Here is an 18,263-nt window from a genome sequence, read left to right as displayed (position 1 = left end):
CAATAGAGGACAAGCCCGAGAGTTGGAGGCCTCTGCGAAGGAGTATCGTGTGTCCCGGGGGGTGTAGCCTGTGCTGCCTCTATTGAACATTGCAGTGTGGTTGTCCAGCATGTGGATCTAATTTCCACCCTGGCTCCTCTCCCCTGCTCCGTGCCTCATTGGTCCCGGTCTGGATTGGGTCTCTTTTCACTTTAGAATTTATTTATGTAATTTTGATACATCATGGCCTGCCGCCAACCATAGGACATCTTCTTTTTTCTTTTCCTATTAGGCCATCTTGAGTTTTATCTCACAAGCTATATATCTTCTATACACCTGCGATCCCATTTGGGTTTTTCGATGCACGTGGATGGCTAGCAGTCTTACTGACTTATGATACTAGCAATATTCTATTGTCAAAAAACTGTCTCTCAAACTCGTCCTGAAGAAGCCGCTAGGCGAAACGCGTAGGCGAGACGAAAGATAATAATGCTTGTGAATGTATATCCTGTACTGTTTCACTGTATTTTATTGAAGTTATTGTATGTAACAATTTTTGTAATTAAATTTATAATTTTTTCTAAATCCTCATGTCCCTGAGTATGGGGTACTCCCATCATGCCCAGGGAATGTGATGTCACATGGGTTGAGGTCACATGGTGGCATTGCCCTATATAAGTCGATGCCCACCGCTCAGACGGCATTTCAGCGGGGGACCTCGTCGTGTCAACATCGAATGGAAGAGAAGGGAGAAGGCAGCGGAGAGAAGCCCTGGCCCCCGCGGAGGAGCCAGGCAGAAGAGGGAACAGAGAAGAAAGCCCTGTCCCCCGGAGGAGCCAGGCAGAAGAGGGAACAGAGAAGAAAGCGGAAAGAAAGCCCTGGCTCCGCGGGGGAGACAGGCAGAAGAGGGAATGCCAAGACAGCAGAGAAAAGACCGGGGAGTTGGCGCACCCCCGGCAAAAAATGAGGAAGACCGGAGCCCTGGCGGAAGGCACCGGAAAGACCGGGGGATAGGCGCCATCCCCCAGCAGAAATCGGCGAAGCCCAGGGCCTCGTCGGAAGATCGGGAGAGAAGACACCCCCCCTTGTCAAAGAGCTTAAAGAAGAAAGGGGGTACCCCGGAGCTGACTAATAAATTATTTAAAAAATCTGTGTGGTGTTTTTTTTTTACTTTACATTTTTCCCCAGGTGAATGGGTAGGGGTATGATGTACCCCATACTAATTCACATAGGGTGGGAGGCCGGCATCTGGGGGCCCCCTTATGTGCCCCCCCTCCCCCAAAGCACACACTCCCTCATGTTGAGGGCATGCGGTCTGGTAAGGCTCAGGAGGGGGGGGGCGCTCGCTCGTCCCCACCCCCATTCCTGTCCGGCCAGACTGCGTGCTTGGGATAAGGGCTTGGTATGGATCTGGGGGGACCCCCGAGCTGGTTTTTGGCGCGGGTTTAACCCCTTACGTTCCAGACCAAGCCTAAGAGCCTGGTATGCACCTGGAGGGGAACTCGCGCCGGTTTTTGCTTTGAAATTTGGCGCGGAGTTCCCCTTCATGGTCAGCGCAGGCTGAAAACAGGTCGGAGATTCCCGTGCGGGAATCCCTGAAATTTCTCTGTACGCATGCCCAGTATGCAAATGAACCTCCCAAGGTTCAGGCGTACTGTGCAAGCGTACGGGGATCGGTTTTCAAAAGTCACTTTCACTTTCAATTCGGCCCGCAACACACATTCATACACATGTCACTACACTTCCCCCGCATCACCCTACCTCCCCCCTAATAAACTCCCGCCCAAATCCCCGCTATTTACATTTCAATATGCCGTGCGCCAGGTCTATAGTAGTGCTCAATGCCCCCTCTCCTGGGCGCACTGAGCACTTTAGTAAATAAAGATTTTTTTTTTTTTTTAATAAACATTTTATTGAATATTTTCAACAGTACAGCGTAATCCAAGACAAAAAATACTTCAGTCATATTACAAATAATGTCTTGACGGAATCTTATATTAACAAATCACCCTGCAAGAATATGTACTTTCCTATGCAAAATTACAACGACATCGTTGAACTATAAAGGAATGAATCCGGACAAGAGATCAAGTGTCTCGGGGCGACCCACAAGTCCCACCTTGGCAGAGGAATGCGAGTTCCGTGGCCTTCCACCAGACGTCTGTGTCCAGGGTCCCCCTCTGCCCTACCCACCCCTTAACGGGGACTTTCTGTGGGCAGCACAGAGAGCGGACCGGTGGAGATCGGAGCAGAATAAGTTTAACTTCCAATATCTATGGGAGGCAATAGCCATTATTTGGCATACTACTAGTGGCTATAGTTCCAAACTACCCCGCCAATTTAGGTCAGTCGGTTTCTATATTTTTAAGGGAGCATATGATCCTATATAAGAGAAAGGGGGGGTCGGACTTATCTAACTGTTAGGATTCTGGGTGAGTATACCCCCTGATGTTATGTTAGGAATCATGTAGATCTCGGGTATTGCTTATGTAGGGGGATCTCTATACCGTGCCCAGCTTGACCATGTTTGTCTGTAATTCTCGTGCGTATCTTTGGCTTGATGGATTAGGCGCTCCATCTCCTCCACCCTGTCAACACGGGCATGCCAATCCTCAACTGTCGGAACCGTTTTAGATTTCCACCACTTGGGGATACATTGGGTGGCAGCATTCACAAGGTGGAGAGTTAGTGATTTCCGGTATTGCATTCTAGGAATAGGTGTATGGTGTAGTAAGAACTGTGCTGGATCAAGGTTAATTGGCATTGTTGTTATTCGTACAATACGTTCATGCACCTCTTTCCAAAACTGGGCTAAATGAGGGCATTCCCACCAGATATGTAAAAGTGATCCTTCTGCTACATCACACCTCCAACAGGATGATGAAACTGCCGGAAAGATTTTATGAAGTTTCTCTGGTGTTCGGTACCACCTAGTACAGAGCTTGTATCGATTTTCTTGTGCTGAGACATTAATAGAACCCCTATGTGTGTGGTCCCAGATCCGGTCCCAATCCTCGTCAGACAGGGATATGGAAAGATCCCTGTCCCAGGCTGAACGTGTGTTAGAGGATGGAGCAGATTCCGGTGTCAGTAGTGTGTGCAATGTGGATATCAGATGGCGTTTTGGTTCACCCGCTGTACATATTTGTTCTAGGGGGGAGAGATCTCTGCACCATTTCTGATGTGTCTGGGTAGGGCCTAAAAAGTGCTTGATCTGGAGATATTTGAATATGGACATATTCACCTGAGGGAGAGCTTTAGTTAGTTCCGAATAGGCTAATAAGATACCTTTGTGGAAAAATTGATGAGCTCGAATAGCCTGAGAGTTGGGATCCAATACTGGATGTTTGTAGGATATGTTTGGTGTGAAATCTGGGTTGTGGGATAAAGGAGTCAACGGGCCCGGGGAGGGAGTTGTTTTAAGTGATCGACATATTATCTTGAAATTTTTAAGCGTTGGGCCTATTAACGGGTGGTTCAGACCTTCTATAGGTATCGAATGGTAATCTATCCAAGGCAAATGTGTAATTGGAAAGGGAATGAATGCATTCTCCAAGGCAATCCAGTCCTTGTTACAGCAGTGTAGATGCCAATCTACCAACCTTGTGAGTAAACAGGCTTTGTGATATAGGGCTAGGTCGGGTATTCCCAAGCCCCCCCTGTGTTTTGGTTGAATCAATTTGGACCAGCTCAGTCTGGGGGCCTGGCCTGCCCATAAAAATGTTCTACAATGTTTTTTAAATGTTGCAAAAAAGGTCTGAGGGATTGTGATCGGAACCGCCTGAAGAAGGTATAAGACCCTCGGGAGGATATTCATCTTGAGGATAGCTGATCTACCAAACCATGAAAATCTGCCGTTGTTCCAGTCCGATAGGTCTGACTTAATCTTTGAAAGAACCGGTAGGAAATTTAGAGCAAACAACCTACTCAGGTCTTTAGGGATCTTAATGCCCAGGTAAGTGACATAATCGGATTCCCACCTAAAGGGGAAGTTTTGTTTACATAAGTTGACTACTGAAGATGATAGAGAGATATTTAGGGCTAACGATTTGTCAAAATTAATTTGCAAATTAGACATGGTCTTAAACAGTTTGAAGTCTGTCAAAAGGTTGGGGATTGTGGTTATCGGATCCGAAAGGAACAGCAGGACATCATCTGCGTAAGCCGCTGTCTTGTACTGTTTTCCCCGGATCTCGACACCCTTAATGGCTTCATTCGCCCGAAGCTTTCTGAGAAAGGGTTCCATCGTGAGGATGAAAATAAGGGGGGATAGGGGGCAACCCTGACGTGTTCCGTTGGCTATGGAGAAGGCGTTCGATAGGTGGCCATTAACCCTAACCCGGGCAGTGGGAACAGAGTAAAGCACTTGGATCATTTGGGTGAGGCGTGGTGGTATGCCCACTTTAATCATAACTGCCAGCATATAATCCCAGGCCACTCTATCGAACGCCCTCTCAGCATCCAGTGACAGAAAAAAGCCACTTGTTTTTGAGGAGGACAGCCAATGATGTATGTTGAGGGCTTTAATGGTATTGTCCCTTGCTTCCCTGCCAGGGACGAACCCAACTTGATCGGTTGTGATAAGTTTGGGGAGCAATGGGAGAATACGGTTGGAGATTATTTTGGCATACAATTTAACGTCTACATTTAGTAACGATATCGGCCTATTGTTGGAAACCAGCGTGGCATCTTTGCCGGGTTTGGGAATCAGCGATATGTGGGCTTCTAAAAAATCTTTATTGCGTGAAGGAGAATCCGGGAGGGTATTAAATGTTGAGAGGAAGTTGGGGATTAAAGTATCAGAAAAGGTCTTGTAGTAACTAACTGGCAGGCCGTCAGGGCCAGGACTTTTCCCCGGTTTAAGTTGTTTTAACGCTAAAGTAGCTTCCTCAGTGGTGATTGGGGAGCCTAGGTCTGCAATGTCTTCAGGGGTAGAATACGATGGGCAGAATTCTGACAAGAATTCCTCTATCAAGGTCTTCCTGTCAGGGGCAGTATCTGGTTGCTGTGGTATTTTCAAATTATATAGCCCCGAAAGGTATTTTACAAATTGGTCAGCGATTCCATTGTTGGTAACAATAGATTCCCCGGATGTGGCAGTTACATTATTGATGGTGTGGGATGCCTTTTTTTTTTGCAAGGCCGTTGCCAAGAGTTTACCTGACTTATTCCCATATTCATAGAAAAGCTTACTGGTCAGTGTGTGTTTGCGGGCAAGCCTTCTCTTGATTTCCCCTAGGAGTTCTTCACGGGCTTTCAGTAAATCCTCATGTGTTTGGGTAGCTAACGTTCGTTTATGTGTTTGTTCTAGGGCCCTAACTTTATCTGACAACTCTAAAATGCGTGCTTTTCGCATCTTGGCTCGTTTGGCCATTATTGAAATAAAATGTCCCCTAACCACACACTTATTGGCCATTATTGAAATAAAATGTCCCCTAACCACAGACTAATGGTGCAGAGGTGTCTTCGGTTATGTTTTCAGAAAAATAATTTGACAGAACTGTCGAGATTTCATTGGTATTAATACTGTCCAGCAAGATGGAATCATCTAATCTCCAAATAGACGATCTAGGACGACTTGTGGGTATCGATAGCCGAATCGTGATCGGGTGATGGTCTGATAATAGCATTGGGTCAATCGTGGCCTCAGCTAGGGAGGTAAGGTCGTTTTGTGTAAGAAAGAAGTGATCTATTCGAGAGTACTTTTTGTGAAGTGGTGAAAAGTAGGTGAAATCTTTCACATTTGGGTGAAGGGTTCTCCAAGTGTCATGTAAGGTCAAGGTGGAAAGGGCGGACTTTATCGCTTTTAAAGCGCTAAATTTCAAGCAGGTGGAACCATTGGATGTGTCAAGGTCTGGTTGTAGAGGAACATTAAAGTCTCCGCCTAAAACAAGGGAGCCCCTTTGGAAGGATGTTAGTTGATAAAGGGTTGAATTAAAAAAGGAAACTTGTTTTGTGTTAGGCGCATATATATTAGCTATCGTGTACTCTACATTGTGTATGGTACCACGTAGGAATATATATCGTCCCTGTGGGTCCCTCTGGACATCCGTGGCCTGAAAAGGACAATGTTTAGAAATTAAAACCGATACTCCTTTAGACTCCGCCTCGATGTTTGGGGCGTGAAATACTACTGGGAAATTCTTGTCAGTCAATTTGGGGATTCCGTCCGCACGAAAATGTGTCTCTTGAATGAGGGCTATGTGTACTTTTTCTTTTTGTAGCGTGAAAAGTAAGCGTGAACGTTTCTCAGGGATATTCAATCCCCTGATATTTATGGAGTATAATTTAATGTGGTTTAAAGGTCCCCTCCTCTGAGAGGTGGGTAAGGGGGATGTTGCCTGAGTCATATCTGTTGGGAATTTACCCGGCACGGGAAGAAAGGGGTGTATGCTCGGAAAAAGGTCGTTATAAAAAGATTATAAACCTCAAAATGGGTTTACGGGGCAACGAACAATGCTGTTAGCGTAAGGCAACAAAGCTTGATATAACTAGATACCGATTAAGTGATGAAGTGTACTTCGCTCACTTTCTATTTACAGAGGACAATCGGAAAGGTACAGTGGGTACCAGACCCCCAGGGTCTTAACCGAGCCCTAGAAGTGCCAGTACACCACTGTTGTGGGGTTGGCCAGAACCAATACAGGAAAACAGGACGCTATAAATCAAGTTAAATCTATACCACTATATCTATGTTTCTTAGTGAGTAATTGAGATGTGACTAATTTAACCGTGTCACCCCAGAGTAGATTCAGACTGAGAGAAGACAGGGTGCCTGATTAGGACACCTCTTATGTCAAATGTGCCATTCGTTCCAATTTGGATCGTGAGGGCTAGATAAAATTAAACGTAAACAATGAAAGAACTCAGGTTAAATAGGCAAACTTTTCAACTACTAGACAGTTACTATCTGTTACTATCTGTTCACTCTTAATACTAACATTATTCCCAATATCTGAGTTTTAGACTATAATGTTTGGCAACCACCCATCTGGAGAGCGTATTAGTAGCATATGTGTGATGCCAAACTGCTCCAACAAGATCCCCCACCTACCACCATACTTACTCCTGGATGTCAAGGCCTCCAGGTATAGTGGTCAGCTAAAAGTTTTTAGGCCAACCCAATACTCGGGGTCAGTTACCATGGCCATCAGTCTCTGTGTCCCTCAAAGGTTGAGTGATGTGGTGTTACCAGGGAAGGGAAACACCTCCTTCAGCGGTGGGACCGTTGTGAAGACTATACCGCCTCCCGGCCTGGGGATGCGAGCTCATTATATGTACTCAGATAAATGGGAAAACATAACCCCTCAAACCGGGATCAGTAAAACTTATGCGGTCTATTAGATATGTGTATCTGTGTCCACCCGCTCACTCATTATGGTCTCTTCTGGCCCTTCTGGCCTCCGGTGGGGTGATGTACTCTTGCTCTCTTCTTGCACCGGGGGAATTTTGCGGAATTCTTGAGTTAGAGGGTGACCTCATCCTGCGGAACCTGGTCGCCTGAGTTTCCATGGGCGTCTCGGGTGGTTTCCCTCTTCTCCCAACGGACCTGCGGTAGGGTGCGTACCAGTCGGGCACCGAGATCGGTGGCAGGCCAAGAGTTTCACAAAATTTAGGCAGGTCTTCTGGTACTCTTAAAGATGCATTGCGGCCTTGGTTAGTGGCAGACAAACAGAAGGGAAATTTCCACTTGTACCTAATGTCTCTTGACCGTAAGGCTTCCAACAATGGTTTAAGATCACGCCTGTGTTGCAGGGTAATCCCTGAAAGATCTTGGTACAACTGGACCTGGGCTTCACCACAATGCAGTCTCTGTCCCCTGGCCCGGTTCTGAATTTTTTCTTTCAATTTAAAATCTGTCAAACAGCATATTATGTCCCTTGGAGGATCCGTATCTCTACCTCTTGGGCGCAAGGCCCGATGTATTCTTTCAAAATCAATGAAGGTTTGAGGGGATTTACCCAAAATGGAGTTGAATAGGATAGTGACTTCCTTTTGGATCTGGTCGCCTTCAATTATCTCAGGCACTCCCCTCACACGAAGATTTCGGCGTCGGCCTCTGTTGTCCAGGTCTTCCAGCTGCCGGTTAACTTCCCTCAGTTGGAGGGTATGGTCATCTATCTTTCTGGTGGATTTTTGGAGGGTTACTTCGTGTTCCTCTGTTATCTGTTCAGTGGAAGACACCCTATCAGCAAGGGAGCGCAGATCTATGCGTAGTTCAGCTATTGCTGCAGCAAGAGTGTCCTTGATGTCTGCGGCCACTGCTCTTAAATCTAATATGCTAAGCTGTGGTAGAGCAGCACTCCCCGTCTCTGTCGTTCCCCTTGTCAGCTGAGGGGGTATCTCCGGTTCCGGGGCCGTTAGCACAATGTCTGCAGCATTTTGTGAGGGTACCTGGGATGAACTCTGAGAAGAGCCCCTGCGGTTGGGTGCCGTGTTCCCGCGCGGGGCACGGGGCTGGTCCATGTTGTTAGGTCCTAACCCTCTGGTATTTTCTCTGGGGGACCGGGAGCGAGAGGCTGATGAGGAGCGAGATGACGTTACCATGCTATCCAACACCCGACAGTTAGCTTTTTGGGCAATTTGTGAATTGTATAGCGTCGTGTCTCCTTGCAGTAGGTTCTATGAGGGAGTGTTGCTGAAAGGTGTATGAGTCTGCAAAGTTCGCCAAAGATAATGTATGCTACCTTTGGGTGGGCCAGGGTGGTCGTCAAGCCTGGGCTCTGGGTGATAGGAGCCAGGGGCCACTTCTGAGAGAATAAATATAGTTACCGCAACAGGGCATGAGCTGGAATTGGTTCAACCTGGGTAGCTGATTTTAGGATGCAATACTCTTCACCAGTGTCTCCAGGGCTATTGGTATCCACTATGTGGGGAGATGGGGTGTAAAGGAGCACAGGGGGGACCTAAATGTCCGTTTGGAGCCCTCACAGAGAGGACCAAGATGGCCGCCGACAGTCTGTCTAAGCCCCCTTTCACAACCCCTCAGGTAGATTATTGCCCAGTAAGAAATACCTCTGTGGCTTTGTCAAGCCGTTCTGCCCCCAGTCCAGAATGCGGTGAGGTGTTTTGAGGTGAGGGGGAGCCGTAATCTCCGCCGGTGGCCGCTGCTGGGAGGCCCAAGATGGCCGCCGACCCACTGTCCTGGCTGCTATCGCGGCCCCTCAGGCGTCTGGTGCAGGGAGCGGTGGGCCGTTTCAGTGACCCCAGGCTGCTCGGTCTCCGGACCGGAGGGATGTGGGGCAGTGAGGAGAGAAGAAGCTCCGTTTTGCCGCCGAGCGCCGTCCCCAGACGACCAGTATGGCCCCCGCTCCACCACTAGGCCGAAGCCGCGGTCTTTCCCAGGGCGCCTCCCCCGGTCCGGGCAAAACGTCCGCGGCGGTCTCGGGCTGCGTCCTTTCGGTCCGGTATTTACCAGGGCGCATACAGGGAGGGTGTCCCGAGTGGGTGAGGTGTCCTCTGCTCCAGAGAAATGCGGTTCCTGTCGCTCAAGCCTCTGTGCTTCTCTGAGGTGACAGGAGCTGTGGAACTACACGTCCATCTTCTCTGCCGGCTTGGCCACGCCCTCTAGTAAATAAAGATATACGCTGCACTGCCAGCGTATTTCTTTAGTAAATGTCAAAAACACTTTTACTCTTGCCTGTGCGCCGTGAGTCATGGTGCACAGGCTTGGTAAATCAGCCCCATTGTTGTCTATGCCGAACGCCGAAAGCCGCCTGAAAAAAAGGGTCGGACTTGTTTTGAGCTTCAGGCGTACGGCGTTTCGGCGTTCGGCGTGGAGATGTGAACCATCTCCATAGACAACAATGTAAAATCACCCCTCCAGCGGCACGAGCGTCGGGCGTCGAGCGTAAATACGCCAAGGTGTGAATGCAGCCTAAAGAGTTACAGATCCAACCACCGCATATTGTCTCAAAGGACCTTCAGGGTCAATCCCCTTTGCTGGGGTCCACTGCCCTGGATCTGTATAACACCCTGGCAAAAACGCCTTGTCAGGTGTAACTGAGCAGGGTTCTGTGCATGCAGAGTCCTGTACCAACTGGTCCCATTACAGGAAATGCCTGTGTCTTATCTTTTCCACCAATACAGGGTCCGGGTACCATTCTTCTGAGCATTTAACCACTTAAGCCCCGGACCAATATGCAGCTTAATGCCCAGAGGTGTTTTTACAATTTGGCACTGCGCTGCTTTAACTGGTAATTGCGCGGTCATGCAATGTTGTACCGAAACGAAACTTGCGTCCTTTTCTTCCCACAAATAGAGCTTTATTTTAATGGTATTTGATTGCCTCTGCGATTTTTATTTTTTGCGATATAAACGGAAAAAGACCGTAAATTTAGAAAAAAATTGATTTTTCTTAAAACAAAAAGTAAAAAATATCGAATAAACAAAATTTTAGTCAAACATTTAGGCCAAAATGTATTCAGCCACATGTCTTTAGTAAAAAAAAAATCGCAATAAGCGTATATTTATTGGTTTTCGCAAAAGTTATAGCGTCTACAAACTAGGGTACATTTTCTGGAATTTACACAGCTTTTATTTTATGACTGCCTATCTCATTTCTTGAGGTGCTAAAATGGCAGGGCAGTACAAAACCCCCCCAAATGACCCCATTTTGGAAAGTAGACACCCCAAGGAAACTGCTGAGAGGCATGTTGAGTCCATTGAATATTTTTTTTTTTGTCCCAAGTGATTGAATAATGACAAAAAAAAAAAAAATGTTTTTACAAAAAGTTGTCACTAAATGATATATTGCTCACACATGCCATGGTTATATGTGGAATTGCACCCCAAAATACATTCTGCTGCTTCTCCTGAGTACGGGGATACCACATGATTGGGTTTTTTTGGGAGCCTAGCCGCGTACGGGGCCCCAAAAACCAAGCACCGCCTTCAGCATTTCTAAGGGCACAGATTTTTGATTTCACTCCTCACTACCTATCAAGGTTTCGAAGGCCATAAAATGCCAAAATAGCACAAAACCCCCCCAAATGACCCCATTTTGGAAAGTAGACACCCCAAGCTATTTGCTGAGAGGCATGTGGAGTCCATGGAATATTTTATATTTTGACACAAGTTGCGAAAATATGACAAACTGATTTTTTTTTGCACAAAGTTGTCACTAAATGATATATTGCTCACACATGCCATGGTTATATGTGGAATTGCACCCAAAAAAAAAAACAGCTGCTTCTCCTGAGTACATGGATACCACATGTGTGGGACTTTTTGTCAGCCTAGCCACGTACGGGGCCCCGAAAACCAAGCACCGCCTTCAAGATTTCCCTCCTCACTAGCTATCACTACCTATTACTGTTTTGAAGGCCATAAAATGCCAAGATGCCACATAACCCCCCCAAATGACCCCATTTTGGAAAGAAGACACCCCAAGCTATTTGATGAGAGGCATGTTGAGTCCATGGAATATTTAATTTTTTGGCATGAAGTGATTGAATAATGACCAAAAAAAAATAAAAAATTATACAGGCACATGAACTTTAAAAAGCTTTTTGCACATATGTTATGACTTTGCACTTTGTACCCATATTTATATATATTTATATTAATTTAGACCTGTTTGTTGGTAAACTAGTTGCACACAGTATCACGTATATATCTCATATGTCTAACAGAATGAAATTTTAATAGTCACATGCTTGTGAGATTTTTTACTGTTATTTATTTATTTATTTAAATCTTGTTTGGTGGCACAGTAGTTGCACTTAGCACTACGCAATAGCACACGCTGGTGACAGCTGGACATTGCAATTTATTTACTTATTTATTTATTTGTATAGTTATTTATTGTGTTTTATCACGCATACCACTGCACTGGATTCAGCACTTTATTGTATTAGATTTAATTTACTATTTTGTGTCATTTCACATTTAGACCAGCGCAGTAACCATATTTCTTTGCTTTCACTTATAAACCTCTTTGGAGGTTTACACAGTACTGCAGCAGGTCAATATAATATAACCTGTTTTTTGCGCCGGTGACAATCACATATATAGAATTCTGCAGGAAGGGCACTATGGGCACGACGGGCCTGTCTTTGTCTTCTTCTTGGTGGCAGCGGGACACTACTTGTGCTTGCCACCTCGCCAGCTTGAACTGCACTTATGGGACTCGCCACGTCACCACGTCTTACTGCAGTGCTGGATGAACGACCAGGGTGTACTAGGCCGCTGGTGCTTGCCAATCCACCAGAAGGAATAGCGGCGCTAGTACTGGCTCTCTGCTCCATACGAGGGACCTGCGGTTCTTGCTGCTCAACAACATCAGAACGGGGTCGGGTACGCCTGGCCTTAGCAGGGACCTCAACTTCGTCGTCAGAGCTATCTGACATGGAGCCGCTGTTGTAAACGGGTTTATATTCTGAGCCAGATTCTGACAGATGCGTGACCTCCTCTTCACTATCTGTTAAGCTCATGAACAAGTAGGCCTCGTCATCAGTGTACGTTCGCTTTGCCATTTTGGACTCTAAATTTAGTCGTACACTGGTGATGATTCACAGGTAAAAAATGCACCTGACTATTGAAAAGCAAATGTAGAAAACGCTTCCAAAAAAAACTGTTAGCGATCGCAGGGATCAGGCCTGTCTCTGCGAACGCTGCAGTTATGTGTGTTGTGTTTTTGAAGTGACGGTGATCGATCGATACTGCACTTGGGTGGGTTGGGCTGGGCAGAGGGGGAAAACGCAGGTGCTAGCAGGTATCTGGGCTGATTCCGCTAACAATGCGTTTTTGGGTACCCTAAACTGCTGGGTACGCTAGTATAGATCTGATCAGATGAGGTATCGATCCGTTCAGATACTATACCACTAAGGGGGGTGTATGCTTTGCGAGTGGGTGTAAGCGGTACTGGCACTAACCTAACGCTGCCTGGGGCGACGCAGACCCTGACTGACGCTAAAATTTAATTTATATCACCCGCCGGGCGATCAGGGGATTAAACCTTTATTGGGTTATATACGGCGGGTGCCCTGATGCTATAAACAGCAAACTAACTAACCAGCGTCAACCATAACACTTATACGATGATCACTGGTGAAAGGGTTAACTAGGGGGCAATCAGGGGGTTAAAACCTTTATTAGGTAATATATGGGGGGAACCTGACGCTTTCTAAAAGCCTGGCTAACCTAAAATAACTAAATAACTAACTGGCTAACCCGCGTCACCAGTGACACTTATACGGTGATCACTGGTGAAAGGGTTAACTCTAGGGGCAATCAGGGGTTAAAACCTTTATTTATGGGGGTACCTAACGCTATATAAACCTGGCGGCGAACCTCAAAAAAAAACTAGCTACCTAGCGGCAAAAGTGACACTAATACAGCGATCAGAAAACCGATCGCTTAGTGACACTGGCAATAGGGGGTGAAAGGGTTAATTAGGGTGGTGATCAAGGGGTTAAACCTTTATTAGGGGGGTAGGGGGCCTAAAGCTAATGTCCCTAACACTTTTTTCTGTCACAAATGACACTAATTGCAGTGATCAGAAAATAAATGATCACAGCAATAGCGACACTGTGACAGTTGGATGGGGGGGGGGGGTGATCAGCGGTGACTGGGGGGGGTTGTGTGCCTATGTGTAACGTGTCAGTGTTGTGTTTGGTGCAACTCACATTACAGAAGTCCTCTCTCCTCCGGATCCAGACGAAAAAGACCCACACGAGGAGAGAGGACTTCACTTCCTCTTCCTGTGTTTACACTTAACACAGGAAGAGGCTGAGCAGGACGCCCATTGGCTGTGAGCAATCGAGAGGAGGCGGCTGGAATCGAATAGCCGCCCCCTCATCCCTGGACGCTCGTAACCACTTACCGACCGCCGCACGGAGCGGGGGGGGTCCCGATCGGACCCCCGACCCGAGAATAGGCGAGGACGTATATATACGCCCATCTGCCTGTCCGTGCCATTTTGCGGACGTATATAGTCGTGCTGCGGGCGTTAAGTGGTTAAAGCTATAGAAATGGATCCAAGTAGTGCAGATCTCCTGATCCCTTCTGAAACCATTGAGAACATGGAAGTGAAGAGAAATCCACTCCTCTCCTTTCAGGCTCTTCTATGTACATGCTTGCTAATGCCTGTGACCAGGCGGAGCAAAGTTCATGTGACATCAACATTATGATGGCACCCGACTTAGAAGTGAGCTATACTAATTAAAAAGTGCTGACAATACTGATATATTGTCCAGTGAACAAGCCAGAGAAGGAGGGGTAACATAAGAAGCTACATTGTTAAAAATAAATAAAAATTCAAAAAATAAAAATGCAAAAAATAAATCTGTCATCTGCTTGACCGTCAGTGTGCCAGAAAGCATAGATAAAAAAATGACAAGTTCTTTTGGAAGGTAAAGCAACAAACGTCTCAGGCCCTGTACACACGATCGAACATGTCTGCTGAAACTGGTCCGCAGACCAGTTTCAGCGGACAGATCTGACCGTGTGTACAGCCTAGCAGACAGGTTTCCAGCAGACAAAAGTTTCTTAGCATGCTTTAAAACTTATCTGCTGGAAACCCGTCCGTCCCACATGTCCGCTGGTTAGTACACTTAACCAGCGGACCAAAATCTCCCGCATGCGCCGAATGGATTCGATGCATGCGTGGAAGCATTTTACTTCCTGGTTTGCGGACGTGGCGGCGTCAACGTCACCGCCACGTCACCGCGCTGTCTGTCCGCGGGGATTTTGGTTTGATGCTGTGTACAACCATCAGACCAAAATCTCCTAGCAGACATGTCCGATAAAAACGGTCCGCGGACCGTTTTCATCGGACATGTTCGAGCGTGTGTACAGGCCCTAACTGTTCCACTTTGATTCTGATGATTTAGCACAATTTTTTTCATGTCTACTTGAATGCTCTGCAATGTCAAACTCACCAGTAGATGGCCCTTCAGGTAAATTTGACAATTGTGATATGTTAATTTATTTGTGACTACCTGACACCACTCCACAATCACAAATAAGTCTGTTTTGTTTTTTTACAACAGGTGAGTCAGTCTCTGTAAAGAAAAGAGAATCTTCAAGCCCTGCAGTTACACTCACTATTCCTAATGTACCTGAAGCTATATCCGTGGATCTGGTTCTTGCGCTTGAAATACAACAATGGCCTAAAGAAGCAAGTGGTGGAATGAAGATTGACAACTGGCTTGGCATAAAGAAAAGACAAGAATATAGAAGTATGCCATACTACATGGTAGCCAAAAAACCCAGCCAGGATACGGAAAACAATAACGGTAAGATGTATGATTGCTTGTTTATTTTATGTAATTATGGTTATTGTTAGCTGAACTTCAGTTCAGATAAAAACCCAGTAGGAATACATATAAAAACAAATTTTATTTTTTATTTAATTTAAAAAAATGCCAGAGTTACATCATGTGCTTCCAGATGCACTAAAATCTTGATTGGCATTATGTTATTACATCTTCAAATGAATGTTCAACGTACAAGAATTTTACATACTAAACTAAAGACGGTCTTGTGAAACAGGCACTTCTGCCAGACAGCATAGCAAGTTGTTTACTTCACTTTTTTTGCAATCCAATAAAGCAATAGAGTTTGGTCACCGACCGGTCCCTAGTGTATAAATGGACAATGAAAGACAATAGGCCCACTGGTGAGGTCATGACTCTACTCCCTCCTCCATGTTCAAACTGGTATAGCCAGGGCTCAAAAATCCCGGGCGCAAGGTCGCCATGGCGACTAGAAATAGGGTCCTGGCGACTTGGCTTGGAAGGGGGGGCAAAAAAAATATATATTTTTTTGTTTTTGTGAGCTGGCGCCATCTGGTGGTGAGCCGTGGGAATTACAAGTTATTACCACCAGATGTGAGCTGGCGCCATGTGGTGGTGGCCGTTGGTATTACAAGTTAAGCATTACAAGTTAAACAGCAATTCTAATGTAATTTTTCACTATTTTCACTGCCATCTTCTTCCCTCTAATTAGAACCCTCAAACATTATATATATTTTTTATCCTAACACCCTAGAGAATAAAATGGCGATCGTTGCAATACTTTCTGTCACGCGGTATTTGCGCAGCGGTCTTGCAAGCGCACTTTTTTGGGGAAAAAATTACACTTTTTTTAATTAAAAAATAAGACAACAGTAAAGTTATCCCCATTTTTTTTAATATTATGAAAGATAATGTTACGCCGAGTAAATTGATACCCAACATGTCACGCTTCAAAATTACGTCCACTCGTGGAATGGCGTCAAACTTTTACCCTTTAAAATCTCCATAGGCTACATTTAAAAAACTCTACAGGTTGCATGTTTTGAGTTACAGAGGAGGACTAGGGCTAGAATTATTGCTCTCGCTCTAGCAATCGCGGCGATACCTCACATGTGTGGTTTGAACACCGTTTACATATGCGGTCGCTGCTCACTTATGTGTTCACTTCTGTGCTCAAGCTCGTCGGGACGGGGCACGTTTTCTGGCTCCTAACTTTTTTAGCTGGCTCCTAGATTCCAAGCAAATTTGTCAACCCCTGGGTATAGCAGTATTAAACCTAAAAACAATTTATTATATTGCAGCTTGCCAATTCGTAGATGTGATGGCTATATCAGTTTTCTGTTTTAGGCTTTCTTTCCTTTATCTCCACCAGGTGATCAAGCCAGTAAGTCTGATAAGATAAGACAAGCCATTTACCACTGACAGGGGTTCTTACAATGCTTAGCTTTTACTTATTCATGTAAAACTTTTATCCCAAAAGGAAAAAAACTGTTTGCTGTAATCTGGCTCCAGCTTATTTGTGTATTTAAATTTGCTAGTCCAGCTAACACTCCCCTCCCCCTAGACTGACAATGCTTCTGCCCAAAGGTACCTGTGCTTCTTCATTTATGCGCTCTAATACAGGAGGTGTGTCACCGGCCAGGAAACATAGCTTCAATTGGCTCAGAGTGCTGCCCCCTCAGTCAAAGTGCTGCTTACAGTGGGTGATGGGAAGCTGATAGAACTATGTAGAAATAATTAATTAATTATTAAAGAATGAATACCTGGATTTTTTTTTTTATGTGCTTGGAGTTCACTTTTAAGCTGGCTATATTTCTCATTTGCAAAAATACTATGACCCCTTGCACACTTACTGCGATTTTATTTGTTTATTTTCTGTGTTTCATGCACTTCCCCTGCATTTTTGGGCCACCTGCACCTGTGAAAAATGGACATGTGACCCAAAAACGCACCACAAATGTGAGCCACCGGTGTGTTTTTTACCGCAATTTCAAAACTGCACCAAAAATGCAGCATGCAGGACTTTTCAAAATGCACTGCACCCACAGCACAGTGACGTGAAACTTTCCATAGGATTTTTTTTGCAAAATAAAAATGCAGGAAAATATATCAATGTGAAAGGGCGCTAATCCCTTTATGTCCCTGACACTGTCATTCACTACAAAGAACTTGGTAAAAGCTTTGCAAGCAAACCAGTTTGTAATCTCCTCCCTCAAAAGAGAACAATGAGGAATTGACTAAACATATCAAACCTCAAAGCTTTTTCTGTACAATGGATTCCCAAGGTACATTTTTGTGATATTTTGTATCCCTTATGCTCTTAAGGACCCATTTTCACCTAATTGCATTATTCACATTTTAAAACGCATCCTAATGCATGCGTGTGTTACTGTACATGTGTCTCCATTCATTTCAATTGGTTCTTTGCAGCATGTCCACATATAAAAAGTGTCAATATGTGTTTTTTTGCTGATGTCAACACATTGCATATACAGTATCCGAGCAAGCACTATCCAGAAGAATAATATTATGCATGCAATGCATTTAATATGTAGCATAATGTGGTTAGTAACACTTGCAGAGATTTGGCTAGAAGCACAGCCAGGTGCAAAAGGTGAATTGTTCAATACAAAGTAGAGTCCCTTTGGACATTCAGGGCTAAATTCACATAGAGTTAGGCCGGCGTATCAGTAGATACGCCGACCTAACTCGGAATCTGCGCCCACCTAAGTTTAAGTGTATTCTCAAACAGAGATACACTTAAACCTGCGCCGTCCTATCTTAGGGTGCAATATTTAGGCAGGCCACTAGGTTGGCACTTCCATTGCGGTCGGCGTAGAATATGTAAATCACTAGATACGCCTATTCACATACGTACGTCCGGCCGACGCAGTACAGATACGCCGTTTATGTAACGCATTATCAGGCCTAAAGATATTCCATCAAATAGCTGGAATAGTAATGTTAAGTATGGCCGCCGTTCCCTCGTCAAAATTCGGAAATTTTACGTTGTTTGCGTAAGTCGTCCATGAATAGGGATTTATG

At 45.3% G+C, this 18,263-nt stretch overlaps 1 protein-coding gene across 1 annotated transcript in view; it reads left to right on the top strand.

The window, feature by feature from the left end:
• LOC120937377 (cyclic GMP-AMP synthase-like) overlaps positions 1-18,263 on the top strand; it is a 71,756-nt gene that overhangs the window by 43,193 nt on the left and 10,300 nt on the right. The window contains exon 3 of the mRNA XM_040350556.1: positions 14,973-15,218. Coding sequence (XP_040206490.1) covers positions 14,973-15,218 — 246 coding nt within the window. The remainder of the gene's footprint in view (positions 1-14,972; positions 15,219-18,263) is intronic.

The sequence above is a fragment of the Rana temporaria genome, chromosome 4, assembly GCF_905171775.1.
Source record: "Rana temporaria chromosome 4, aRanTem1.1, whole genome shotgun sequence".
Classification (NCBI taxonomy): Eukaryota; Metazoa; Chordata; class Amphibia; order Anura; family Ranidae; genus Rana; species Rana temporaria.
This window is presented reverse-complemented; position numbering and strand designations above follow the sequence as displayed.